At 44.7% G+C, this 24,475-nt stretch overlaps 1 protein-coding gene across 3 annotated transcripts; it reads right to left on the bottom strand.

Annotated features, from left to right (window-relative positions):
• SRSF4 (serine and arginine rich splicing factor 4) lies at positions 1-24,475 on the bottom strand. Of its 3 annotated transcripts, none has more exons than XM_045299046.1 (7): positions 24,392-24,475; positions 13,028-13,927; positions 8,836-8,978; positions 7,813-7,925; positions 5,197-5,411; positions 1,653-1,742; positions 1-1,493 (listed from the first exon to the last, which is right to left on the bottom strand). In XM_045299046.1, the coding sequence occupies exons 2-7, from the start codon at positions 13,147-13,149 to the stop codon at positions 653-655; spliced, it is 1,524 nt and encodes a 507-aa protein (XP_045154981.1). In that variant the 5' UTR covers positions 13,150-13,927; positions 24,392-24,475; the 3' UTR covers positions 1-652. The 3 variants fall into 3 exon arrangements, with proteins under 3 accessions (XP_045154981.1, XP_045154980.1, XP_045154982.1); XM_045299045.1 differs by lacking the exon at positions 24,392-24,475 and having other exon boundaries at positions 13,028-13,201; positions 13,837-17,648; XM_045299047.1 differs by lacking the exon at positions 24,392-24,475 and having other exon boundaries at positions 8,902-8,978; positions 13,028-17,648.

Here is a 24,475-nt window from a genome sequence, read left to right as displayed (position 1 = left end):
TCAAGCAAAAATAGTCTTTATTCAAATTTAATGGAAACAGGGGGCACTATACTTTGCAAGACAGGGAAAAATAAAATTAAAAAAAATTCTTTTTTAATATAAAACAATATAGTCACAATACCAGAATATGGAACTCTACAGTTTGTTTTCTATGGGTTACTGCAGGTATCAATTTTCCTCGACTGTGTTATTCACAACTTTGTTAAGTCCCCAAATAGGAAACCCAAAGTGGTAGGAAATGTAAGACGTCACACTCTCACTAAATGGTGGACATCAAAGGGCATCGATTTGAGGGCAACAATGGTTGAATTCACCGTACCTACCTAGGTCGTCATCCCAGCCCGAGAGCTGTCCAAGTACGGCACTCCCAGCAGTAAAGGCCAGGCCTGACAGCCGGGGCATTCTGGATATCCTACTGTGGGCTGAGTAAAGGGGGAGGGGCCAAAGAGAAGATTCTGTTTTCAGTCGAGCAGGAAGGCCTGGTGCCAGGAGGCTTTACAGAGGAAGCACTGAGATTTAACAATTAGAGACACACCATTAGGGGAGTTAAAAATGTACAGCAGTGACGTGTGGTCTACTTCAATCACTTGTGCTACGGCTACCAAACATGTACAAAAGACTTCTCGGGTAGTTCCACCGGGGACGTAGCCAGTTAGGACCTGGAGTGGGACCTAGACCTAGACCGGGAGGGTGATCTGGAAGCAGACCTGGGTCTAGACTTGGACCGAGAGCGGGTTTTTGAGGCTGACTTTGATCTAGAGCGCGATTCTGATGGGTCTGGTTTGGATTTGGAATTAGATCTCGACCTGGACCGGGTCTCCTGGTTGGTGCCTGCATCTTCACTCTGCCCCCGGCCTTCCCTCTGGTCAGGCTCGACCTTGGCGTGCTCCCGCTCCTTCGAGGCGGAGTGGGACCGAGACCTAGACCGGGAGCCATCGCTGTCGTCCTGCTTCTTCTTGCTGCCGCTGCCACCTGGCTTGCTGTCTCGCTTGCTGCCTCGCTTTCGGCTCCTCTCGCTCTTGCTGCGGCTGCGGCTGCGGCTGCGGCTGCGGCTCTCCTCCCGGCTCCTCTTCCTGCCCTTCCTCTTCTCTTTGCTTTTGCTGCGACTGCGGCTCCGGCTGCCGCCTCCTTTACTTCGACTCCTGCTCCGACTCTTGCGGAGGCTTTTCTCCTGGCTCCTGCTCTTCTCTTTGCTTCGACTTCGGCTCACACTCCCTCGCTTCTCCTCCTCAGCTCTCCTCTCCTGACTCCTGCTTCGACTTTTACTCTTACTTTTATGCCTACCAGGGCTCTGGCTCTTGGATTTCCCCACGCTGTCATTGTTGGGGGTCTTCTCTTCCGCGTGGTCTTTATTCTTGCTGCGGCCTTTGTCAGCGCTGCGGCTGCGGCTGCGGCTCTTGTCATCCTTGCTGGGGCTGCTGCTTTTGTCCTTCTTACTGCGGCTGCGGCTCGGGCTGCGGCTGCGGCTCTTGCTCTGGGAATGGGACCGTGACCTGAGGAGGCGGGAAGGAGGCATATCTGAGCTCCGTGTGGCTTCGCCCAATCAAGCCCCACCACAGAACGTCTGACCTGGCCCACGGGCAGGTTAGCCACAGCAGGAGCACGCGCTGGCTGTCCCTGCGGCCGCCCACTTGTGGAGCAAGGAGGCTCACCTGGATCGGGACCTGCTCTTAGAGGGACTGCTTTTGCTGCTGCCACTTCTGCTCCTGCTCTTGCGGGAATGTCTGCTTCGAGAGCGAGATCTAGGGGAGAAACAGACCTTTTAAAACAGTATGACAAGAGGTAGCAGACTAAAGTCAATCCAGTCATTCTTTCAGTGGACAAAGAGAAGCGTTGTCAAATTTCTTTTATCTTTTGGCAGGGAGGGATGTGCCAAAAGAAACTTGTTCTGATTCCAGATAGCATGACTTACCCTAAGAAGGGTAAGACAACAATAAAAAAGAACCGCTCTAGCAGAGCAACACGAGTCTTACTACAATTGACAGAAGAACAAACATCAAATTCATGGCAAAGCTTGGGTAGAAAAATGGGGAAACCACTGACACTTTATAAAAAGCTTCTGGGGGTGGTGACCCCAAAGAAACCAGTTTACAAACGGTAGCTTGTTTTAAGTAGGGATTGGACAGCACCGAAGATAAAACCACTGTGGCACAACACCTGTATCGATTTGTACAGAAAAATTAATCATGTGTTGAGTAAAGTGGACCAATGAATAACACAAAAATAGCTAGCACCACAGATATCTCAACTGGTTCAGCACAAATAATTCTGTTCTGACAAAAAATAAAGCTGAGCAAACGTTCTGCTTGATGGGTGCCAAGATGGTTACACCCAGATGAGCTGCCAATAAGACAGCTTTCCGTGGGAATTTTCAGTAAGCGGGATCAAGACCTTGAAGCACTTCCAAGAATCATTCCAGGAGATGAAACACAGCTTTCCCAGTTCAATGCTGAAGATAGAGCGCAACCAAAGAAACAGCTACCAGGGGTAGAAGATCTAGTCACAGCAAAACGGGATGGGTCAATCACAAAGGTCATGGCATGGTTTTGGGAATGCTCAAGTCAATTTACTTGTTGAATTTTTGGAGCGCCAGAGAATAGTGATAATTGCTTATCAGGGCATCTATATTTCTTCCGTTAATAATGTGAAATGACTGTAAGATACCATTCAGTTCCTAGGACCTCGGTTCCCTAGGACTATATAGATGGTACCATCCCTTACAAAAGTGTCTTAACCTCAGTTATATCGAAAAATTCAGCTTATATTTTAAATGTTTATAATTGAATTTCATTTTCCTCATGAACTTTAAAAATATTCCTTATGTACAAGCTCCCTGCCAGTACAATGTTGGAAGATAATGTTCTCCCAAGCTCTAGTAACCAGGTGCCTGCAGACATTTCTGGATAGCTTACCCAATATCCTCAGCAACTCCAATCCTGAACACACAAACTCCCCCCCACCAAGCCGTTTCTTTGGCTGGGTTTCTGCTTTCCACCAAGGGTACCGTGTTTCCCTACTTCTCAGACCGCTAACCGTCATCCTTGACTCCGCGTTCACCCATTCCCTTAAAGACTGATAATTCTGCCTCAACTGCCCACGCAGCCTCCCTACGCACAGCCTTCTGACTCGTCCTGCGTAAACATTTGCCCTCTTCCTGTGAATGTGTTTACCTCACTGTGTTCAGAGATTAAAGAGACACTTGCAGTTTAAAGTTTTCAGGAGTCCAGACTGTGGGTCCCTTGGATCAATGACCAACTCCAAGTGGGGGGCAGGGACTTCACAAGGTAGGCCTCGTCATCTTGTGACAGAAAAGGGAAAACTTCCAAAGCTTCCTGGTTACCAATTCCTGCCCCAAATGCTTCACTTGTACCTCAGTCAACCTTTCCAGACCCAATTTGCAGATTATAGGAAATTCGGGGATATGGTGGCAATCAAACGGTATCCAGAGGTACCAACATCAAGCCAGAGTGTTTCACAGCTTTACTAGACCTCCAAAGAAAGGGAAATGTGATGGGGGCAGGGAACCCTGGCTACCCGAGACTAAAAAGACATGGCAATCACTTGCAAACCACAGGTTTCAATCCTGCTCAGGGGCTGGAAAAGGAAGCCACGAAACACTCAAGGAGGGACCCCATGGGCGCATGCTGATGGCTTCTGCGAGTCACCAAATCATCAACTTGACTTTTGTCTTTGTCTTGCTCACAGCCTAATAAAAGCGATCTCTATAAAACAAAACAAAGCGCCACCGAACTAGAGAAATCTGACCAGGGCCTGGAGGATAGGGGATTTTTCCGCATTACTGTATTTACTCTTAGATCAGAAACGTGGCAATCTGAACACACTGACCCACCTTGCCAACATGAAAACAAGGACATACGGACAGGACATTAAGTGGTGCGAGCGGAAGCACAGCGCATGGCCTGGAACTCAGTGGTTCTGCCAAACCTCCGTCCCTCTTCAGACACCTGGTGATCAAATCCCACGCTTGTGGGGCAGATGTGACACATCACAAGGAGGTAACCAGCAAACTGCACACTATGGAAAATGCCAATTTTGGCTGTTCTTCAACTGATACGCAGATGGAAAGAAAGTGACAAGTGGATAAAGGAAGAAACGCTAGTCGTTAAAGAAGGCCAGTGGCTGTCATTGGGAGGCAGTGTGGAGATCCAGGGGGCAGGGACAAACCATACATGACAGGATATGTTTGAGACAAATATATTTGCGATTAAAGCTGGGTATTAAATGATATTATGGAGCCGGTGTTAATTTTATTAGGCATGACAACGACATTCTAGCTCTATTTTTTTTAAAGGTGAGCGATGCATACGTTAAGTATTTATAGGTAGAATGACACAATGTCTCAACTTCCCTAAGATAATGTAGCCAGAGGTGTTAAAAATATTGGCAAAATGGAACCTGCTGTAGCTGACTCCAAGATCATAAAGTGATCAATGCTGTATGTAGCTGGAAAATTTCCTGGGGAAAAAAAAAATGTAACAGAAAAGCCTAAATGGTGGAATTACTTCCCACTAACTCTTGAATTCTTAACCTGCACCCAACTGCCTGCCCACTATTGGCCTCCACTTCGGCAAACTGTCTCGTGGCACCAGTCCCGAGTACACTGTTCTGTCTGAAAGGCATTTGCCCTCTGTTCCCCACCTCCCCCAATCTCTTGCGCAGGGCCGTTTCTAGGAAACCCCCTTTAAGGAAGGGTCTCCTGGCTGGCCCTGCACACTCCCTCTGGCATACTTTATCAGGATGATGATGATTTGTGGGCAGCCTGTATTCTTCAGTAAACCAAGGGTAATGAGGGCAGAGATGTTATTTGTCTTGTTCACACTCCCTCTGCGTGCTTAGTCCAGTACCTGGCCAAATGCTTGCAGAACAGATGAAAAATTCAGACAAAGCCTCCACTCTTGAGAAGCTGGAGTGTCTGGCAGAATCTCCAGGCGAGCGATCATGCTTGCCCCCAACCAGCAATCTGAAAGATGGTCACCAAGCCCTGCCTCAGAAAGGACTTTACTTCTATTTGTATCCAATGACCTAAGAGTTCAAGAGCTTTACAAATAAATGTCCAGTGCAAAGTTCTAAGTTACTGAGCCAAATGGAAGCACCCTGCTGAGAAGTCCACAGGCAACTGTAAATAGAAGTCCTCTTGCTCACTAGTAAACTGGTCTCCAACACCCCCCACAGTACCTCGAATGGCTCCGGCTTCTGGAGTAAGACCGGCGGCGTCTAGAACCGGGCTTATCTTCCACCAACCGGATTTTCCTGCCGTTGACTTCAGTTCCATCCAGCTTTTCCAAAGCTCTTTTCATATCAGAGTAAGACAAAAACTCGATGACCCCTTCATTTTTGCGTCCCTTGTGAGCATCTGCATAAGTTACTTCTCCGGCCTGACGCATGTAATCCTAAAGGGGAACAAACACACAACCCACTTTAGTATACTTTGTGCTAAGCTATCTAATATAACCACCAAGATAGACGTTTCCCTTTTTAAAGAAAAAATGCCAGCCCTCCTCAGAATAAATTTACTCTTAAATATTCTCATTTGTCCAGCAACCATTTACTGAAGCCCTTTAAAGCGTCCACATTAGGGATGATGGACAATTATCTAAAACAATTGCTTTAAGTAAGTTATCTGTAAAAACAAAATTTTGAGTTAACTATCATTTTCTAATTTTACAGTGGCAAGTTTGTTGTTTATAGACTTTGCCTATACATTTAAAGTAAGTCTTTTACAGTTCATTATAAACTCTTGTTTGAAACATGCAGATACTGAGAAATACCCAAAGTGAAATTTAAACAAACCCATAAAAAGATTATGAAACCAATTACAAAATTTTATTTAAAAACATGACACCATCTCCTCTCTTGAAAACAAATGAACGGCAAAAAGAGAATTATCCACTGCCACTGAGTCCATCCTGCCTCCAGGTTCCAGAGGCCAGAGATCTTTATGGAAGCAGAAGGCCCTGTCTTCCTCCCTGGGGTGGGATGGTGGGTGTGAATTGCTGGTCTCACAAGTAAAACAGTCCCATGCTTACCTGACAATGCCATCAGTGCTCCGTAAAAAAGAAGGTTAGGGCAAATGGGGAGCTAATAATAATGATACAAGACCAAAGACAATGATCTAAAACAGACACAATGTAGGGTGGAGTGCAGCCTGCTGATGCCTCCTTGGGGCTTGGGGCCTTTTCGAGGAGACAGTGACACTTGTCTCTTGCCCTTCGCCGTCATCCTTGCTGCAACACTGTGGCTGCTTCCATGTGTGCCACTGACCCCGTGAGCCCTCTCAAGTTTCCCCCAACCTTGGATCCACATGATCGGACCAACTGGCCTGTGATCTCCCTGCACCCGCTTCATTTATCTATGACATTGGCCTCCAGCTATGAGTCTGTAGAGGGCTAGGATGCTTACACACTTACTCTCTGAAGAGTGAGCCTGCCCAAAGGTATGGAAGGACAGAACTAATGGTAGGTGTTGGCTAGGCTCCAGTTTAGCCTCAAATGTATCAGTTTCCTTAAGAAATGCATGCACTCACTACTATCTTTAGTGACACTGCATTGTCTAGTCAGACTACAGCTCTCCGGTTTCTACTCACAATGCTCCATTCAAGACACTCACCCTAGCGGAGCCATGCTTTTGGGGGTACAATTTTGCAGGCAGCACCCAACAATAAAGGGCAGTTGGACCTAATGCCGGGGGCTTAAGTGGAGAGGAAATGTTCTGAGAATGATGACGACAATGAATGTACAGGTGCGCTTTGCACAGTTGATGTGTGTGTGGATTGTGATAAGAGTTGTATGAGCCCCTAATAAAATGATTAAAAAATTTTTATTTAAAAAAAAAGGGCAGTCAATGCTGACAGCCAGCATGGACTACAAAAAAAACCCCAGGAGCCAGGAGGGCCTGGTCTCAGCTCTTCTGCTAAGACACACACTTGTGAGAGTCTTAATTTTTTTCTGTATATCATAGTTACTTAGGGTCAAAATTTAAAAATAAATAACACTTCATGTCTGAATGTAATTACCTGCTAACACTACATGAATGTAAATGACTCCTATTTTTTCTGAAACCTGAATATGCCTACTCATCTTGTTGAGAGGACTTGTGTAATGATGGACTAAAACCGAGGCATGAGAGGGATGAGCAGCACTATTCAGTAAGTTTCCCTTCTTTAAGGAGACTGAAATGAGCTTGGATTAATGCTCAAATTTTCAGACGCCGCTTTTTTTTCTTTCTTTCAGGAAAACTCATTGCTGTCCCGTTGGAATCAACCCATAGCAATCCTACGGGGCAGCGTAGAACTGTCCCTTTGAGTTTTTGAGGCTGTAAATGTTTTCCAGAAGCAGAAAGTCTTATCTTTTTCCTAAGGAGTAGCTTGGTGGTTCTGAACTGCTGACCTTGCGCTTAGCAGCACAACGTGTAACCCACTACGGCATCAGGTCCCATGAAAAACAAACATACGTTACCACCAATGCCATGACAGAAGGACCTATAGTGCAGAGCTGATATAAACACAGGTGTCTCAGCCAACGTTGCAGGAAGCCCGGTGGCTTGCAACTCTGAACAGATGAGTGCGACCTTGGTACCCTACACCCTTCCCTACAGGTTAGTCCTAAGAGTAGAAGGTTTCCACAACGTCAAGTAGTAAGTCGGGGTCTTTATTCCTCTGAAAGCTTTCGCTGGAGAAGCTCCAAACACCCTGGGAAGGCATTCAAACCGGTGTGATGTCTGTGCCCATATAGTTACTGTTTCCTAATCTAACTCCCGCCCACTCTCATCCCAAACAGCCAAAAAGGACCAAACCTTTAAATCTTGCCAGCTGCACCGACTTGACAAATTCTCCACAATCAGCCTGTACTCTGTGCGGGTAGGAGGGCCGTATTTATCTCGGCCACTTCTTCTATAACCATATCCACCTTTGGAAGGTTCAAACAAGTAAGAGAATACTTCAGTGGAGGAAATGGAAAAATGAGACAGCACAGAATCCCCTTAAACATTACTAGTTACCTCCCACCCCAAACTATATCATCTATATTTATGTCTACTCCCACCCTTCACTCTAAACTAGATCTGTGTTTATTTCTTAAAAAGACAATCAGTTAAACATGAAAATTTAATTTAAAGAATTATAAGTTCACACATTCATTAATTTTAATTTTTAAAATTAACATGCATAAATTAAAAACTACCAACAATTTAACGATTTAGAAAGAACTAACTAAATTACTAAATCAGTTACAGGTGTTACTCACAGTGACTAAAGTTTTTTGTGTGTGAATATTTTATAGCTATATATATAGATATATAAAAAAGATTTTCAGGCACCTATTTCAGTTTAATCTCATCTGTGTCTAACCCTTGGGGTCCTCACCACCCAGGTCTAATGGGGAAAGGTTGCGGTCGTCACATGGCTTCCTGTTTTTGGTCAGCCAAGGGCCACAATGGTTCAAAGAGCCACGCATGGAAAGGTAACCCAAGGTCAGCAAATGGAACAGGCAGTCATCTTAGCCTCAAAGGATTCTTTTAATTAAAACATTGAGGTCTCTGTTAATTCTATGTTAAACAATTGCATTACAGAGAAAAAAAACACAAATATCATTAAACATATTTATAAAATATTAAAACAAGAAATGTATATCATCTTAATTAACATTAAACATTTATCAGAGATGTTTATTTGCAATTGTACATTAAAGATACACAATTTATAAAAGCAAATGGCTCAAACATCAATAATTTAAGTGCAACATTAATGAGTGACTTTTCATAATTAACATTTAGTAAACAAAGGCATGGCACTGATACAGATGCCGTTGAAATGCTTACTGCGTCCAGAACCGTAACTGCCATCTCGCCGTGGGCCTCGGGCATGCTCAACAATTACTCGCTCACCGCAAAGGTCTTTGCCATTCAGCTCGTACACAGCATCATCTGCATCACGCAGATCATCAAACTCCACAAAACCATATCTAGAAGAGAGCAAATGACATCCAGGTTGGCACCATTTGACCTCCAACGTAAGAGAAAGCAAAGGAGGGTCATATTTAGCAAAGGTTAGGTGGGCTTCACCAATTATGGATCACCTGTCTCTCCCCTTCGGCTGCAATCACTGCATAAGCACTGCAGGAGGCCAGGGCGACCTCTCAGAGCGACCCCTTTGTAGGAAACAGGCTGCTTCCTCTCCCCCAAAGAGGTGCTGGGTTACAGGGATGCTTGGGATAAATTTCACTACAAGATAGATGACTTGCTTTTTCAACACACCACACAAAAACTCATCCTTTAAAGCTGTAACTCGAGTGCTATCTCTGAACAATTGGGTCTCTTCCATTCAGGCCTAGTGTCTGACAGCTGAATCACATTCTGAAGTAACAAACCAAGTAAAACCGCAGTACTTTAATCTCTTTGGTTGAAAACGAGAAATAACAATTCCTGGTTCTTTTACCTCAGCGAACTACTCACAAATGAACTGATGGCTCTGGAGATTATCAGTGGAAAAATTCTGAGTGATTCCTTTCCTGTTGACATTCCAAACTCTATTTGCATGAGGGTTTGGATAGGCTGGAATTCTCTACGACCCCTACATAACTGTGCAAACGTCTTTTGATGGTAAGTTAGGAATTTTCCAGCCAAGAGGTTTGGTGCTTGAACCCAAAAGAAAACCACCACCCTCAAATCCTACCAGTATCTTTAAAGAGTACAATTTATAAGACCAAAGTGTGAAATTTGTATGCCAGGTTAAAGAGCACCCTGCACATTTTGTTATCCACAAGTGCTCGGTGTAGCCGAAGTGTGGCTGTGATCATTCCAGCCCTGTGACCAGTGCCTGCCTGTAGCTATAAAGTGAAATCATCTCACTGGCCATACCAAATCACAAAGGAAAGTTACAAGCCATTTCTTTAAATACCAGCAAGATCATGCACACAGGCAAACACTGACTAGTGTCCACCTACATTTCTACGGATTCTTGTGCATCTGGAAACTGGAAACAGGCTCTAAGACTCGCCAGTTCTTTTAGCCTGCCGACAAAAAGCATCTTTAACATGTACTGCGCTACCCAGCAACACGTGAAATAAGAGCATCAGAACTGAATGTTTTCTTACTCCAGAGTCCCTTCGAACAAGTCCCTCAGGGGGACATTGTACTGGGCTGCCATGTGCAGAGGGCTGGTTATGCTGAAAGGTCTGTGAGTGGCACTGAAGCTTTAGTTGTCATTGGATCTCCTCTCTCAAGAAAAAAATTAAATTAAAAAGAGACATGCCCAGTTGTCCACCAGGAAATACTTTGCAGTAACACAATTCAGCAGGCACCTGCTGAACTGAGGCTGGGGAGTCTTTCAGACATGGTTTCATGCTTTCATAGGCTGGGATGGCTGAGAAGCTTATGAAGAATGAATTGAACACCCCTGTTACGTTTGACAAAACAAGTAAAACCTCTCCAAATCACTAACGATGTTAAAATGTGCTTTAAGCCACTACAAATCTGTAATGTATTGAAGCCGTTTTTTTTCCCTTTCCCGGGTAACGGATCACGTGAAGGCATGCTATTATTTTCAAAGACAAAACAACAAAGGTAAGCCAAAGGCCAAACCAAAGCATGTTCTACTGCGGTTTTACTTCTCAAACAGAACATGCTCACTGCCAACAGCTGATTCAGGCTCAGGAGACAGGATAGACAGGGTACAACTGCCTGTGAGTTTCCCGAGACTAACTTTCCAGGGGTAGTAAGCCCCGTCTTTCTCTCTCAGAGAGACTGTGGTTCCAAACCGCTGACTTTACAGTTAGCACAACATGTAGCAACTAAGAAAGGGCCTTCCTAATGTAGGTGTGGACACTGGTCACGGGTCTGCTTTGCCCACAGTCAGCACCACAGGAGAGTCTGAGGCCAGAGGAGGATCAAGAAACACATTCAACATTGGCAGAATGAAGAGGCCTTCACTACCCTTGGGGATTCACCTATGGGCTCTGCACAATTCACAGACCACGAAAGACCCTGGGCTCTCACGGATTACTCAAAAGAACCCAGGAAAGCCCTCGCTTTTCTTCAGTAGGCTTTGTAATCACACCAGGGCCACAGAGCACAGGACCCCTCCGCTCTTCAGGCATTTGAAATGGAAAGCCAAGCTACTTACTGCTTCTGAGCAAAAGAGCTCTGGGCAGACTTATCTCCTGACTGGGAGCTGTCCAGTGCCTGCCTGCTCTGTCCCCAGGCTTCCAGGCAGTACAACTCAATCAGACTGATAGGGAAAGTTAAGACAATCTGTTAAGTAGAGGCACATTATTTACAAACATACATTAGTGCTCAGGTAGACCGATGCTTCTTTGCTGCAGAGGCTGAAGCAATGCATGCCTAACAAAAATGTTCCCCAATTTAGAGGAAACAATTTGTGATGTTGGAGAACAAGGGGCCCTGCAGTCCTTTCCCTAAAAGTCACTTTTGAAAGTGCTCCCACAAGAGGGCCACATAGTAGTCACATTTTAGGGTATCTAAGTCACTTATGAAAAACTTCTATTGCAATGGGAAAGGCCACAAAATCAATTCGAAACATTGGTTACAGTGATCAAATCCTAAGGCTCAAACCAGGCATCGCATACTCTTTTCTCTGCCATTATCGTGGTAGGTGGGTATGGAAGACAGAGAAACTGCTTCCTCCAGAACAAACCAGACCTGGCAAGCAAAAAGCAAGACCAGACCAGGTTGGAGTAAATAGGCATCCTTTCAAATAAGAGAGGCAGACTTGACAGTAATAGTGAAACATAACCAAACATCTATTAAATTACCTCTACATACTAGGCAATGTCATCTTATTTAAATATCTACAACACCCAAGAGCCAAGTACTATTCTGTCCATTTCCTAGCTGAGGAAATGGAAGCACAGTAACAGAAACACGGGCCACAGCTGGCACTCACAGCCGCCCGGTCTGACTCCAGCACTCACAGCCGCCCGGTCTGACTCCAGCACTCACAACTCAGAGGGCTACAGTGGGACTGCAAGGAGTAGGCTGGGTTGGCTCGCATTCCTCAGGGCTCACTTGTACTTGGGAAGTGAAGGGCCTTATTTCTAAGGTTTCTTTCACCCAATGTCACACTTGCTGGATATTCTATATGCTAAAATTTGGGAGGCCTGGGCCAGTAGGGAAGCGTCCATCAGAGGTACATGGCAGCAGTAGATAGACAAGGATAAATTTAATTTTGGCTTACAACTACCGTATGGGTCCCAATTTAACTTAAATATTTAAAACTGTCCCCAAATTAAATTTGAGTGCTCCCACGAAGAAGAGCTCTTTGGGAGAGTTTCTAAATGGTTCATTCCCTTTGTTCTCTGCAGCAAGTACCATGAAAATGAATGTCTTGCCCCAAGAAAGGACTCTCCTTTCGGACCCTTCGTCAAAGCATGGATGAGCACAGACTACGCATGCTGATGGGTCTGCCTCACGTGCACCCAGTTACCTCTGGTGGAAGCTGGGAATGAACCTCACAAAGACAACCCAACAGACAGGTTTCTCAGCTAGGGAGCCCCTCCCTCTTCTATTCCAGTAAAAACAAATTAGTTCTCGAAAGCGAATCAGAATCAGGTTTGTAAAGCACTGAGACTTCAATTTGAGAAAAGCTAGCTGGGCTCCTCCTGCTACTAAAGAGGTGTTCTCAACCGAAGCAGCTCTGCTCTGGGGGTGGGGTGGGGTGGGGTAGTTCTACTGGAAAGTGTGCAGAGAGGCGATAGCTCACCCTTTCAGGATGTCTCACGGTCCTCTCTGCTTTCAGAGACTGGAGAGAGATCCGATCTGGAAATGCTGGGCAGGCTTTGCTCTGAAGATATGCAGACCAATGGCTAAGCGGGCAATGTGGGACTGGGGTGCTCAATTCCGGCTAACTGCTGGGGAATGGGTATGAGGAGCGAGGGGAAGCAAGCCTCCATGCGTGTGACCACAGTCACCCACCAACACTGCTTACCAAGGGCCATGCCCTGGACGCTCTCGCTATCAGAGAGTATGCCCCTTTCCACAATGGATCCCTGCTCACCTTTGTCCTAAAACTGTGCCACATGCTTTTCTTTGTATGTGGACACGACAGTCCTCAGCCACCATCAGCAGGATGTGAGCTTTGTTTTCCCAATGTGGTGAGCCACTCCCACAATCACTCATTTTCCTGGTAAGAACCGAACCTCTCCATGGCTGGTCTGGATTAGGGATGGTGCTGTAGCCAAGGAAAAATTTTCATCTGTTGAGGTTGACCCATGGGCAGCGTGAACCCTCAGTCTAGGGTCAAGAGCATGGACTTTAAGGGCAGACGCTTAAAAATCTACCTGGTGGAACTGGCATTCAACAATCAAACACCAGGTTTTCAAAGCACTCACGTGTTGGTCCAACGCCTCAGCCAACTTGGTCTTGAGGTGAAAAAAGTCAAGACAGGACAATAATAAAACTGGTGATTCTTGCTGTCTGAATAAAATGCTTGGATAAATGTAGAAAGACATTTCTGCAGCCAGCTCCCTAGTGCTCGGGTGAGGCCATCTCACAGAAAAGCCTGTAAATGCGAGCAGTGCCACTGCCCCATTTCAAAGTCGGCAACAACCCAGGAAACTGGCACGACTAGCCAATGGCACTTTCGGTGCTCTGGGTCAGTGACTATGGTTTCAGTTGAACCTTTCCCGTCTCGGAGGGGGTTGCTGAGAACCCAGCCTTGAGAAGCCCCTCCGTCACATGGAGGAGGCTCCTGATCTCCTTCCCTACCCTGACAAGGAGGCTGCCCTGGGCACTCCCAGCCTCCCTTTCCTTTGCCTCTGAGGAGGGAGGGCCATCAAGGTCACCCGGAGGAGGTGGATGACTTACCCGTGCTCACTGAGTGGCAGAGCTGGGGTGCGACTTCAGGGCTCACCATTACCAGTCTGGGGCTCTGTTCCCGGCGGCAAACTGGCAGTTCCTGCATACCAAGAGCTCTCTGATTAGAGCGTGTGGATTCCTGGTCTGCAAACGTTGACCACAGCCCAGTCTGCACTTGATCTTTCCCACCTTCAAAGAAGAAAACCTACCTCATGACTTCTCTTCTAGAACTCCTGACCCTCTCTTTGCTCCCAACAACCTTGCAATCACCTGTCTCCTTTCGGGTTACCCATCCAGTCTCCTGCCAAGTTCTACAGCTTTCACACTCTGTTGGGCCCTCAGTGTTGTGGCTACCTGTTTGATTAACTTAACTCCACAGATAGCAAGGAAAGGGAGCTGCGAGATCATTCTTTTGCTCAGAGGTCTGGTTTGATTCCTTAATCTCTATGTTATGAACCAGAAACACTTGAGCTACACAGGAGGAGCCACATTAAGTCTCTTCCAGATGCTTGAGAGTGGTCTTTCATACAGCTTCAGAAGCCTGCCTGACTCCAATCATTTCAGTTCTGGTGTTTCCATTCAAGCTTATCTAGTATATGGTCGTTTTTTTGAGTTTTTCAGGCTTTGATCTGTTTCCTTTGTGCTTACCCTCTCATTCGATTCTGAGCTCCATAGTAAATCATTTATTCCATTCATTCTTCATGAGGAATGTGAAGAATGTACTATAATAATTTTCACTTCATAAATGAGAAACTGGTTTGGAAGTTAAGTAACTTGGTCCCTTGTCAAGGAACTCCTAGATGGTGATGGTGGACTGGAACCCAGATTCACCTGACTATAAACCCCAAACTCATAACCACAAGGCTACGCTGCCCAGATAAACACAGAGGCTATTCCTTCTCTCCCACAGTTCCAAGTATGGTCTTATTCATTCAACTTCATCACATGGATAGTAGCCTAACCCCAGACAGGTCGGACCATATCCCAGTAGTTTTTGGTACAGTGAGACGAAGTCTCCAGGGGAAAAAAGAAATTGATTATAGAACAGGGCGAAGCATCTCTAAGCTAGAGATATGTGACAGCCAGGTGACTTTCACTCTTGTCTTTTGGTTCCCATTAGCCAGTGCCAGCCATCTGGTCCTTCCGAAAACATGTGTGGGTTCAGAACATAACGGACTGGAAGAATAGAGGAAAAATACAATTATTCTGCACAATCCCCGCTTTGGAGGCCCCACATTAACCCCTGGAGTCTGTCTCTGGTTTTCAGACGTGGCACAAATTAGACCAGCCTACAGCTGGGCCCACAGGTGGTGGGTTTGACAAAGTGAGATGTTTAAGAATGCCATCTAATTCGTTCTGCAGTGGATGAAGACTGGGGCTGGAGGGTGGGGAATGAATCTGAAAGCAATGAAACTAGAAGGCTTACAGAAACAAGTGCACTGCAGACATACACCTACAAGTAGGTCTGATTAATTCCAGACATTACTACTCCAGCCCATCAGGACTCTTCTTCAAATTCTTTACAACAACCATCATTTTAAACAATGTCTTAACATGTATGAAACATTGTGTCATGCTTCATATATATAGGTACTGTATTATCCAATTTTCACAATCCCGTGGGTTACTGTTATCTCCTAGATGAAGAAATTAAAGCGTAGGTTAAGGAACTTGCCAAGGGTACTCAAACACCCTGGGTTCTTCAAACTGGAGCCATAATCTACAATCCACACTCATGCTCTTCAGTCTCCTGTCCACCAGAGGAAGACGTGGGCTCTAAAATCACAGTTTGAGAAACACAAGCTTGAGGTGCATCAAGTGACGAGTTGCATCAAATTGTGTGCTGTAGTGTGGAAGACAAATAGCTACGTGACCATTAGCATCTTATGAAATATACAGATTGGCAAGAAATATCAGTCTGTAGATGATATTTCAACTACTAATGTTGTGGAAATGTATTCACTTCTAAGCCACAAAGAAACCAAAGCTATAAATTATCAGAACTTTTAACACCAGTCTAAGAAAACAGAAACCTATACCTCAGCATTGAGAACACAAGTATATTGATAGGAAAATTAAACGGGACTCTCTTCTCACAAAATACACCACATTGCTGAAAAGCTTCTACAGAAAAATCAAATTCAAGCCTAAAAGGTGCTGTGACCCCAGTGTGTAGACCAGTCCATCTCTACAGGAACATTCACACACTGGAGTGGAAAAAAGAGGACACGAACAGTCATCGTGCTAATTAATAAACAAGAAAACAACCCCCACCCCCCGAACGGAAGGAGCCAGAGAAATCTGGATCCAATTCAAATCTAGCCTGACTGTATAATTCTTCTATGGCTCACACAACTGTTTCAAAACATTATTTCATTTTTTACTAGGCTGCCACATTATTTTAATCCTCTAAAAATGGATCTATCCAGAAAGCAATATACTTGAAAATCGTCTGTGATCAAATGATCCTAACCAGTCAATTTTGAAATAGCACACTTTCTTTAAGAGGGGCAACAATTACACTGGTGTCTATTTCGATTTCCTGGCACCTACCAGCACCGAGGGCAATGAAATTAAAGGGTCTCACAAGGGGTCAATTGGGAGACTCAATCACAAATTAAAAGCAATTAATAAGCAAGAAAGAACGTTATATTACCAATTTGGAATAAAATTATTGGACCACTAGATAAAATTACCATAGTCTGTTATGCCTACTTAATAAAACAAAGGCTTACACTTAGACAGTACCACCTGATTTTACCGAAAAGCTACCAACACAAAACTAGTTCATGCTTACCTCCAAAAATGCCACAACGGGAGACAGGTGTTAAAGCCTCTTAGAGGCTAAGCCTCCGGGACTATCTTGGCTATCCCATGCCCTCAAAACTGCCGCAAGGTCCCAGTGTAGTCTTGGTCTTGGTTACATTTTGGTAAAGCTGCTGGGGGGATGCCTTCCCCTCAAAACCAGCCATTTCAATCATTTAGTATTTTCATGACTTTCCCCAATTTTTTATTATCGTGGATCAGCAGCTTTTTTTCATCCAGTGAAAACTCTTCTCTAAGTCCACGTCTCTGTTCTGTGGCTCCTGCCTGACTCCCTTGCCTGAGTTACCTTCTGTCTTCCTACTGGAGGTCTCTGCTTATGAAGGTCCACCTTCTTGCACATAAGAATAAAGACATGCTGGGGAACCCAGCAGGAGGCGCAAATGTCACTGGAATGCTTCTTCAGCTTTCGTTTGCATTTCAGCCTCTCCTCTCCATACATAGGGAAGGTCATCTAGAGCATGTCCTCCAAACCCGCTACAACAGGGGCACGACTTCAAAGCACTCTGATGCGCCACCTTCAGGAGATGCCAAGTCCAGCCAGGACAGAGTGGATGCCACCTGAAAGCTCTTCAGAGTAGTCTGAGGAGGAGAATACCCTGGCAGTCCCACCAGGGCCAACATCTTAAAAATGACCATCTGTCTCACTTGGCAGTAACTTGTTAGCTGGTTGAAGTTTCTGCACAGAAGCCAAATATTCAACAGACTGAAAGCCTTGCCTCACTCTGGGGTGTAAGTCCCAAAGGAGAGAACTGAACCAAGTGCAAGGAAGCAGCCTGAGAAACCTTGACTGACACGGTGCATGCTGTTATCCAGGCTGGGAATAAGAAAGCCCTTCAGCTTTCAGATTTGCCTCTAAATCATTTTGCAACATTGTCGATCTGCCCAGGCCTTAGTTTTCCCATCAGTGCAAACTGCAAACACTTAAGCAGTTGAAAACTCAATCATTAAATTGCATGCTGATAATATTTTTTTTGTTTTAAAATTTCCATATTAGCCTTTTGTTGTTTGTCACCAAGTCAATTCTGACGCACGGTGACCCCATGTGTCAATTGCTCCATAGGATTTCCTAGGCTCCATAGGATTTCCATAGAACTGCTCCATAGATTTCCAAGGTTGTGATCTCTAGGAAGCAGATGGCCAGGCTGTCTTCCCAGGCACCCGTGGGTGGATTTGAACCACCAACCTTTCAGCCAACAGCCTAACACTAAACTTGTTTGTGCCACGCAGAAGGCTTAAGAGGTCGTTTGCTGTTGTGTGCTGTCAAGCTGATTCTGACTGATGGTGTCCTATAGGGCAGTGTTGAATTACCTCATGGGGCTTCCTAGACTAAAATCTGCACAGGATCAGATCACCAAGTCTTTTCTTCTGTGGAGTTGCTGGTGAATTTGAACTGGCTACCCTGTGGTTAGCAGCAGAGTGCCAGCAAGCTTCCTCAATGAGGAAGGTCAAGATGCAACACTGAGGCCTATGGGTTTTAAATGACATGACCAATTACAAATGATGTGTACTCATGCCAAAAGTGGACTGGGAGTCTTATGCGAGTACAACTGAGGTTGGCCAAAACCTTAATATGGTATCTTTTGGCACAGATTTCTCAGAGATGGGCTGACTTTTACAAGAAATTTTAGCACAAAAACAACCTGGCCATATTTTTAAAGTTATTCGACTAATAAAATGACAAGAGTGCTACTTCATCCACAGTCTTGTCTCTTATTTTGATTATCGGTCAAGGAAGAGTTCTTGACTGGGAAAGGAGAGAGCAGCCCTATCTGTTAAATTAGCAAAGTTTTTTTTTTTTTTAAAAAAGGATGTTCAGTGCTGATCAGAGTGCCGCGACAGAGACATGTGCACACACTGAGGGTGGCCATGAATTGGAGTAGCTTTTCTGGGCGATATGCATGGAAAGCTTGTGACACAGGAATTCTATTTCCTGGGAACATTCCCTGAGGAATGATAAAAATACAAACAAAAGTTCTGCAGATATCCAGCACAGAACTGTATGTAACATCAAGAACTAGTAGTCAACCTTGGAGTGATGGCTGGGGTAATCAGGATACAACTTTTATGTAACCATTCAAATAGTGTCTTATGAAGATTTCAATGTATTGGAAAAAATACATGCCACCAATTAAGGAGAAAAAGCAGCATATAAAAGTACATTAAATTTACTTTGAAAAAAGTTTGTCAGGCTGCTAAAACTACTTCCTCAGATACATTTTTGAATATTTAAAAATAAAAAATACCCAGAGCATTTGAGAGCTTAGAAAAACTTGGACTCGAAAACATGGTAGGTGAAAAATATACACAATACTATTCATCTAGAAAGCAAAGAAGTAGCACAAGCCTTAAACATCCCCAAAGTCCACTTTTAGAGATCTGTCCTAAGGTAATAACTAGAAATGTACATAGAGATTTACATAAATAATATTCACCAATGTTTTATACATATGTAATATATATACACATATATATCTCTGGAAAAAGAGATCTATGATCAAACAGTGAAACACCCATACGCAGAAATGTGCCATTTTTTAAGTGTGAAAATACAAATAAAGAACAAGCCTTTAGATCTACATATAACCTCCTCCCTGGGGGACGGACAACAGAAAAGTGGGTGAAGGGAGACGTCAGACAGTGCAAGATATGAGAAAATAATAATTTATAAATTATCAAGGGTTCATAAGGGAAGGGGGAGCTGGGAAAGGGGAAAAATGAGGAGCTGATGCCAGGGGCTTAGGTGGAGAGCAAATGTTTTGAAAATGATGAGGGCAATGAATGTACAAATGGGCTTTACACAATTTATGTATGTATGGATTGTGATGAGGTGTATGAGCCCCTAGTAAAATGATTAAAAAAAAGAAAAAGAAAAAGCCTTTAAATTTACCTAGATATAAACAGGGCTGTTCAAACCCCCCCTTTAAACAAAACTGTTTTAAATCTCTCCTCAGATAATTACAAAATCAATCTCGAACTAAATGCCCTAGCTAGTTTTCTTGACATATAGATCCAAATTCTAGTTCACACATGTCCCAGCATCATTCTGAGGGCAGAACTGCCCAGGAACAAAAAAGTAATGAGATCTTTAAAAGGAAAACACTTGCCTTTCCTTTAGCCATTCCTGTTGCCTACTTTATCATTAGCATAAAAATGATAACGCATCTCTCTGCTATGTGGCGGTGGGAGGGTGATTAAGGCTTCACCAACAGCTCAATTACCCTGAAATCTAGGAATACTGACTAATTAGGTTTCCCCTTTAAAAGAAAAAATGAAAAACAAGCTCCCATCAGGGACTCAGTCAGAAGAGAAAATCCCTGTGTAGGTTCTGGGGTTGGCAAAGATCCATTTCAGGATCCTCCACCTAACTATGCCCTACAGTGATCAGGACACCTGGAATAATAACCAGACTTACCCAAAGACTTAATAACTTAAAAAAAAAAAATCAACTCTCCTTTATAGTAATGGACAGTCTAATGGGAAGAAACTTTCATCAAGCGTGGTGAGAACAGTGAAAATCCAATTAAACAGAGCAGCACAACCCTGGAAATTCTGGCTAGTCACAATTTCACTGTAATAGAAAACAGAGATTCTGAAATTGATAGTCGAATTTCCCTTGGGAGCATTAATTCATGCTGCCAATCCACTAAAAACTCCGTGATTTGGTGGTTATCTTTTCAGTTACTAGGCAGGTAAGACAATCTTTAGATTTGATATGTTTTATTCCTTAACAAAAATATGGAAAAACTAAGATATTAAGATCGATCTATGATGGAAACCACATAATTCAAAATTTTATGAAATTCTTTCATAATCAACCTAGTAAGTCTAAGTAAGTAGATGTTATACGTAACTAAGAAAAGTTATGCTAATTTTATAACTATGGAAGTCTTTCTGAGGTTGAACTAAATAGGCATTTGCACATTTATGTGTAGATACTAGTCTGTTATGGTTTCTTGGTTACCAAGTATGTGTTAAGTGATACATTAATAAAAAGGGATATAATCCACGATAGCCTGTTAGTTATCATAGAAAAAAAAAAGTTTCAAGTGTGTCGCCAGGTGGATTCCAACTCAGCGACCCTACAGAGATGGAAGGCTACAAAGAAGGGCTTGCCCATTGATATCTGCTGCTTCCTTCACACACTGGGGTGATTTCTTGGCCCCACAATGGCTTCTTGCTGGAGTTGGTGCAGTTAGGAAAGTAAGTGACCCTAATGGGATCTGTCATGGACCATATTGTCCTGGGAGATCTAGATTATTTTTGTGGCCACAAATGGACCCATCTTTCTAGACAGTCTTGAAAGCAGAGAGATTAAAGCCTTCAAGTAACTGCTCCTCACTGGGTCACTTTGACCATTTTAGAACTGAGGGAACTTTTAGCCATCAGGGACGGTGATGCTGTGGGAAGTCATCAAAGACATAAATACGTTTACTCCAAAGCATTGCTCTGGGTTGCCTGGCACAATAAAATGGCCAGCAATAAACTACGGCATACATAATCCTTTCCAAATCCCAACCCAAACCAAGCCCACCGCCATTCTGACGGACAGTGACCCTGTAGGACAGAACAGAACTGGTCCACAGGGCGTTCAACGCTGAAATCCTTCTGGAAGCTGAATGCTTCATCTGTCTCCTATTGAGAGGCTGGGTTGGGGTTCAAAGCGCTGACCTTTCAGGGAGCAGCCCAACACTTAACTCAGTGCATCACCACTCCTGGCTATGAAATCTCTTTTGGAGGGATCATCCACTTCCTAATTTTGTCTATTCCCTATTATGCAAGTGCTTGAATTCCTATTTAATTAATCCTGAACTTCAGGATTGATCAGCTGATTCTGACTTATAACGAACATGTTATAGAGAAGCATTAATTGCTCCCTAGAGTTTTTTTGCTTGTAATTTTTATGGAAATAGATGGCCAAGCCTTTAGGTTAGTCTTACTGACTGCCACCAAGTCTACAGTGGCATAGTGGTTGCGAGTTGGGCTGCTAACTGCAAGGCCAGCAGTTTGAAATAAGTAGCTGCTCCGAGGGAGAAAGATAAGTCTCAGAAACCCACAGGGGCATTTCTGAATGATGCTAGGGGGTCATATTGTGCCCACCATTTGGTGACTGTCAAACCTGTCTTCAAAACCCACAAATAACTTCCTGCTCCTTATTTCAATTTTGACTTCAAACACTGATTTCATGAATATCATGGCTTAGCAGAAGTGTAAGAAAAAATAGTTTCCAAAATGAGACCCAGGTAATCCAACCTCCTGGCAGGGTCTGTCCTTCCTCTTGGCAAACCATTTCCCAGGTTGCTCAATTCTTCTCTCCAGAGCCTTGAATGCAGGAGTTTGAATGTTTAATGTTGTCTCTTCATTTGTTGTTAAATTTCTAGATCCTCATGAGGCTGGTAAGACGGGTTAGATTGTTTATGATTCGTCTTACTGGACTACTTCCCCATCACCAGTTACGAATACCCTACTTCCAGCCACTTCTCTCCATTCTAAGCCAGTCAAGCCATTCTTCAAAGTCCGTTTCAAACAATTCTTTTCTAGTAAACCATGACAAACTTTACTTGTTAGAATGTAAAATGAGAGCTAGCATTTCTTAACACAAAATCGACACCTTCTAGCCATAAACATTTAATTTACTCAATAGCATAACTGTTCCCTATCAACATTAACATCATTTCCTGCTCCCCAAGTATCATGTGACCTTAGAAAACATCCCTAACTATATTTTGTTACTAAACACTTTGCATGCTAAGATAATTTCTTAAGATCACAATCGGATCTCTTTAGTTATAATTAGTACTCACCACAAGCTTGCTACAAGCCAAATGTTCTACATTTCCTATTTCATTTTTCCTTTTCCACAGTAGAAGATCAAAGCCAAACTCACTAACCTCGAGTCAATTCTGGACTGGGCAGAACTGCCCCTGGGTTTCCAATATCACAGTAACACTTAAAACAACAAACAAGCCACTGCCATCTAAGTCAATGCTGACTCACTGTGACCCTACAGGACAGGGTAGAACTGCACCTGTAAGTTTCCAAGACTGGAACTCTATGGGAGTAGGAAATCCTGTCTTTATCCCATAGAGGGCTGGTGGTTCACACCCCACTGAGTAACCATTAGACTATCCCACCAGGGCTCCTCCCGGAACTCTTTAAGGGAGCAAAAAGCCTCATCTTTCTCCTGGTGGAAGAGGACATTCAGGTTCACACACGTCAAATATGTCATAACTTGACCCCAACTAGATCCAGGTCTGTTCAAAACTTAAGCTTTCTCTCTGAAATTTAATTAATATGTCAACTTCATTAGGAACTGAAAAAAACAAACAACCTTAAGTGTTAACCTTGATTTCTTAGTTATAAGGTGTGCATCACAATGGCACCAACCCCACCCCCCCTTTATATAACAATCTTGTCAGGAACTTAAAATATTCTTGGACAAAATGGGAGGTTTCTTAAGGCTGTACTCAAAAAATAAATCAAAAGTACTTTAGAGCGATAAACCCTAAAGATCCATTTTAGATGGCTACTTAAATCAAACACGAGCATCTGGCAACTACCAATTGTTCTAAAACAGTCAACTTATCCTTTGGTAACTTTCATAACATCTCCAATGTCATATGTAAGTAATACACTGGGGAGGAAATTGCAGCCCTACCGAACCTGCTGCAAAGTAGAGGACTTTAAAAACAACAAACAAAACTCAGAGCCAAACAACAACGCCAAGGGTGCCTGCAACACCCAAGGTTTAGGACCCTAAAATGCTCGCTCGCTCTCTCTCTATATATATAAAAAATATCCACGTCTTTCAAGCCGTATAGTGCAACATTTCCACATTTCCCAACCCATAGTATTACGCCTTGAGTGTCTTCTCCAGGCCTGACTCCTGTTTTCCCAGCAGCGTGTGGCCCCCGCCCGCCCTGTTCTACCAGAGCAGCTCATCAGAAACAAACGAGTTAGATCCCACTCGGGGAAGCAGTAGCCGGGCATCTCGTGAACGGTTTGCATTACCTAGTGGAGGCGGAGGCCGGCCGAGGTGGCTCGTCCTTTTGGGCTGCCGACCCTACCACGGCAAAGCAGTTTTTTTTGCTTGGTGGAGAACGGAAACCGCGGAGTCGAAAAGATAGCGAGCTGAGCCTTGCATCGACTCTGGTCCGGGGACCGGAGAGATCTTTCAGCTCCGCAAGTCGATACTTTTCGAAAACTGTCACTAGACCATTCAAACCAGTCTCCCGCCCAAAACAGCGTGCACATGGCAAGTGTGGAAAGGGCCTCCCTCCAGGGCTCCTTCCCGGGGAAAGGTGCGCGGCCGACCGTCTGATCCCGTCCACTGGGGCGGGGGGGTGGGGGAGGTGGAGAGGAAATCCTGTCTTTCCAGCGGCCCTCGGAGCGGCAGCGGTCAGCCTGAGCTCCAGGGCCCGGAACGGGAAAATCTAGGCCCTCCGGGCGCCGGGGAGCCGGGGTCCCCGCCCGGAGCCCTCCTCCCACTCCGGCTTTCCCTCTTCCCGTCCCACTCAGCGCTTCACCCTCGCTCCCATTATCCCTCCACCACCCCCACCCGCGCAGGCGCAGTGGGAGTCGGGGCCTACCCGCGCCCCCAAGGCGCCGCGACTATGGCGGCGCCAGGCCAGGCCGGTGGCTGCTGGGCGCCAGGCAGGCGTCCTTGTCCCGTGCCCGCGGCCACCCCGGCACCGCCCGGGCCCTCTCCCCACCCGGCCGGCCCCTCTGGCGCTCTCCTCACCCGTTCTTCAGATCCACCTCCAGGATCTTGCCGTAGCCCTTAAAGAAGCGCTCCACATCGCGCTCCCGGGCCTGGTAGCTCAGG

The sequence above is a fragment of the Echinops telfairi genome, unplaced genomic scaffold, assembly GCF_000313985.2.
Source record: "Echinops telfairi isolate 266 unplaced genomic scaffold, ASM31398v2 ScPeMD7_7457;HRSCAF=8495, whole genome shotgun sequence".
NCBI lineage: Eukaryota > Metazoa > Chordata > Mammalia > Afrosoricida > Tenrecidae > Echinops > Echinops telfairi.
Note: the sequence above shows the minus strand (reverse complement) of the source record. Positions and strands in the feature narration are given on the sequence as shown.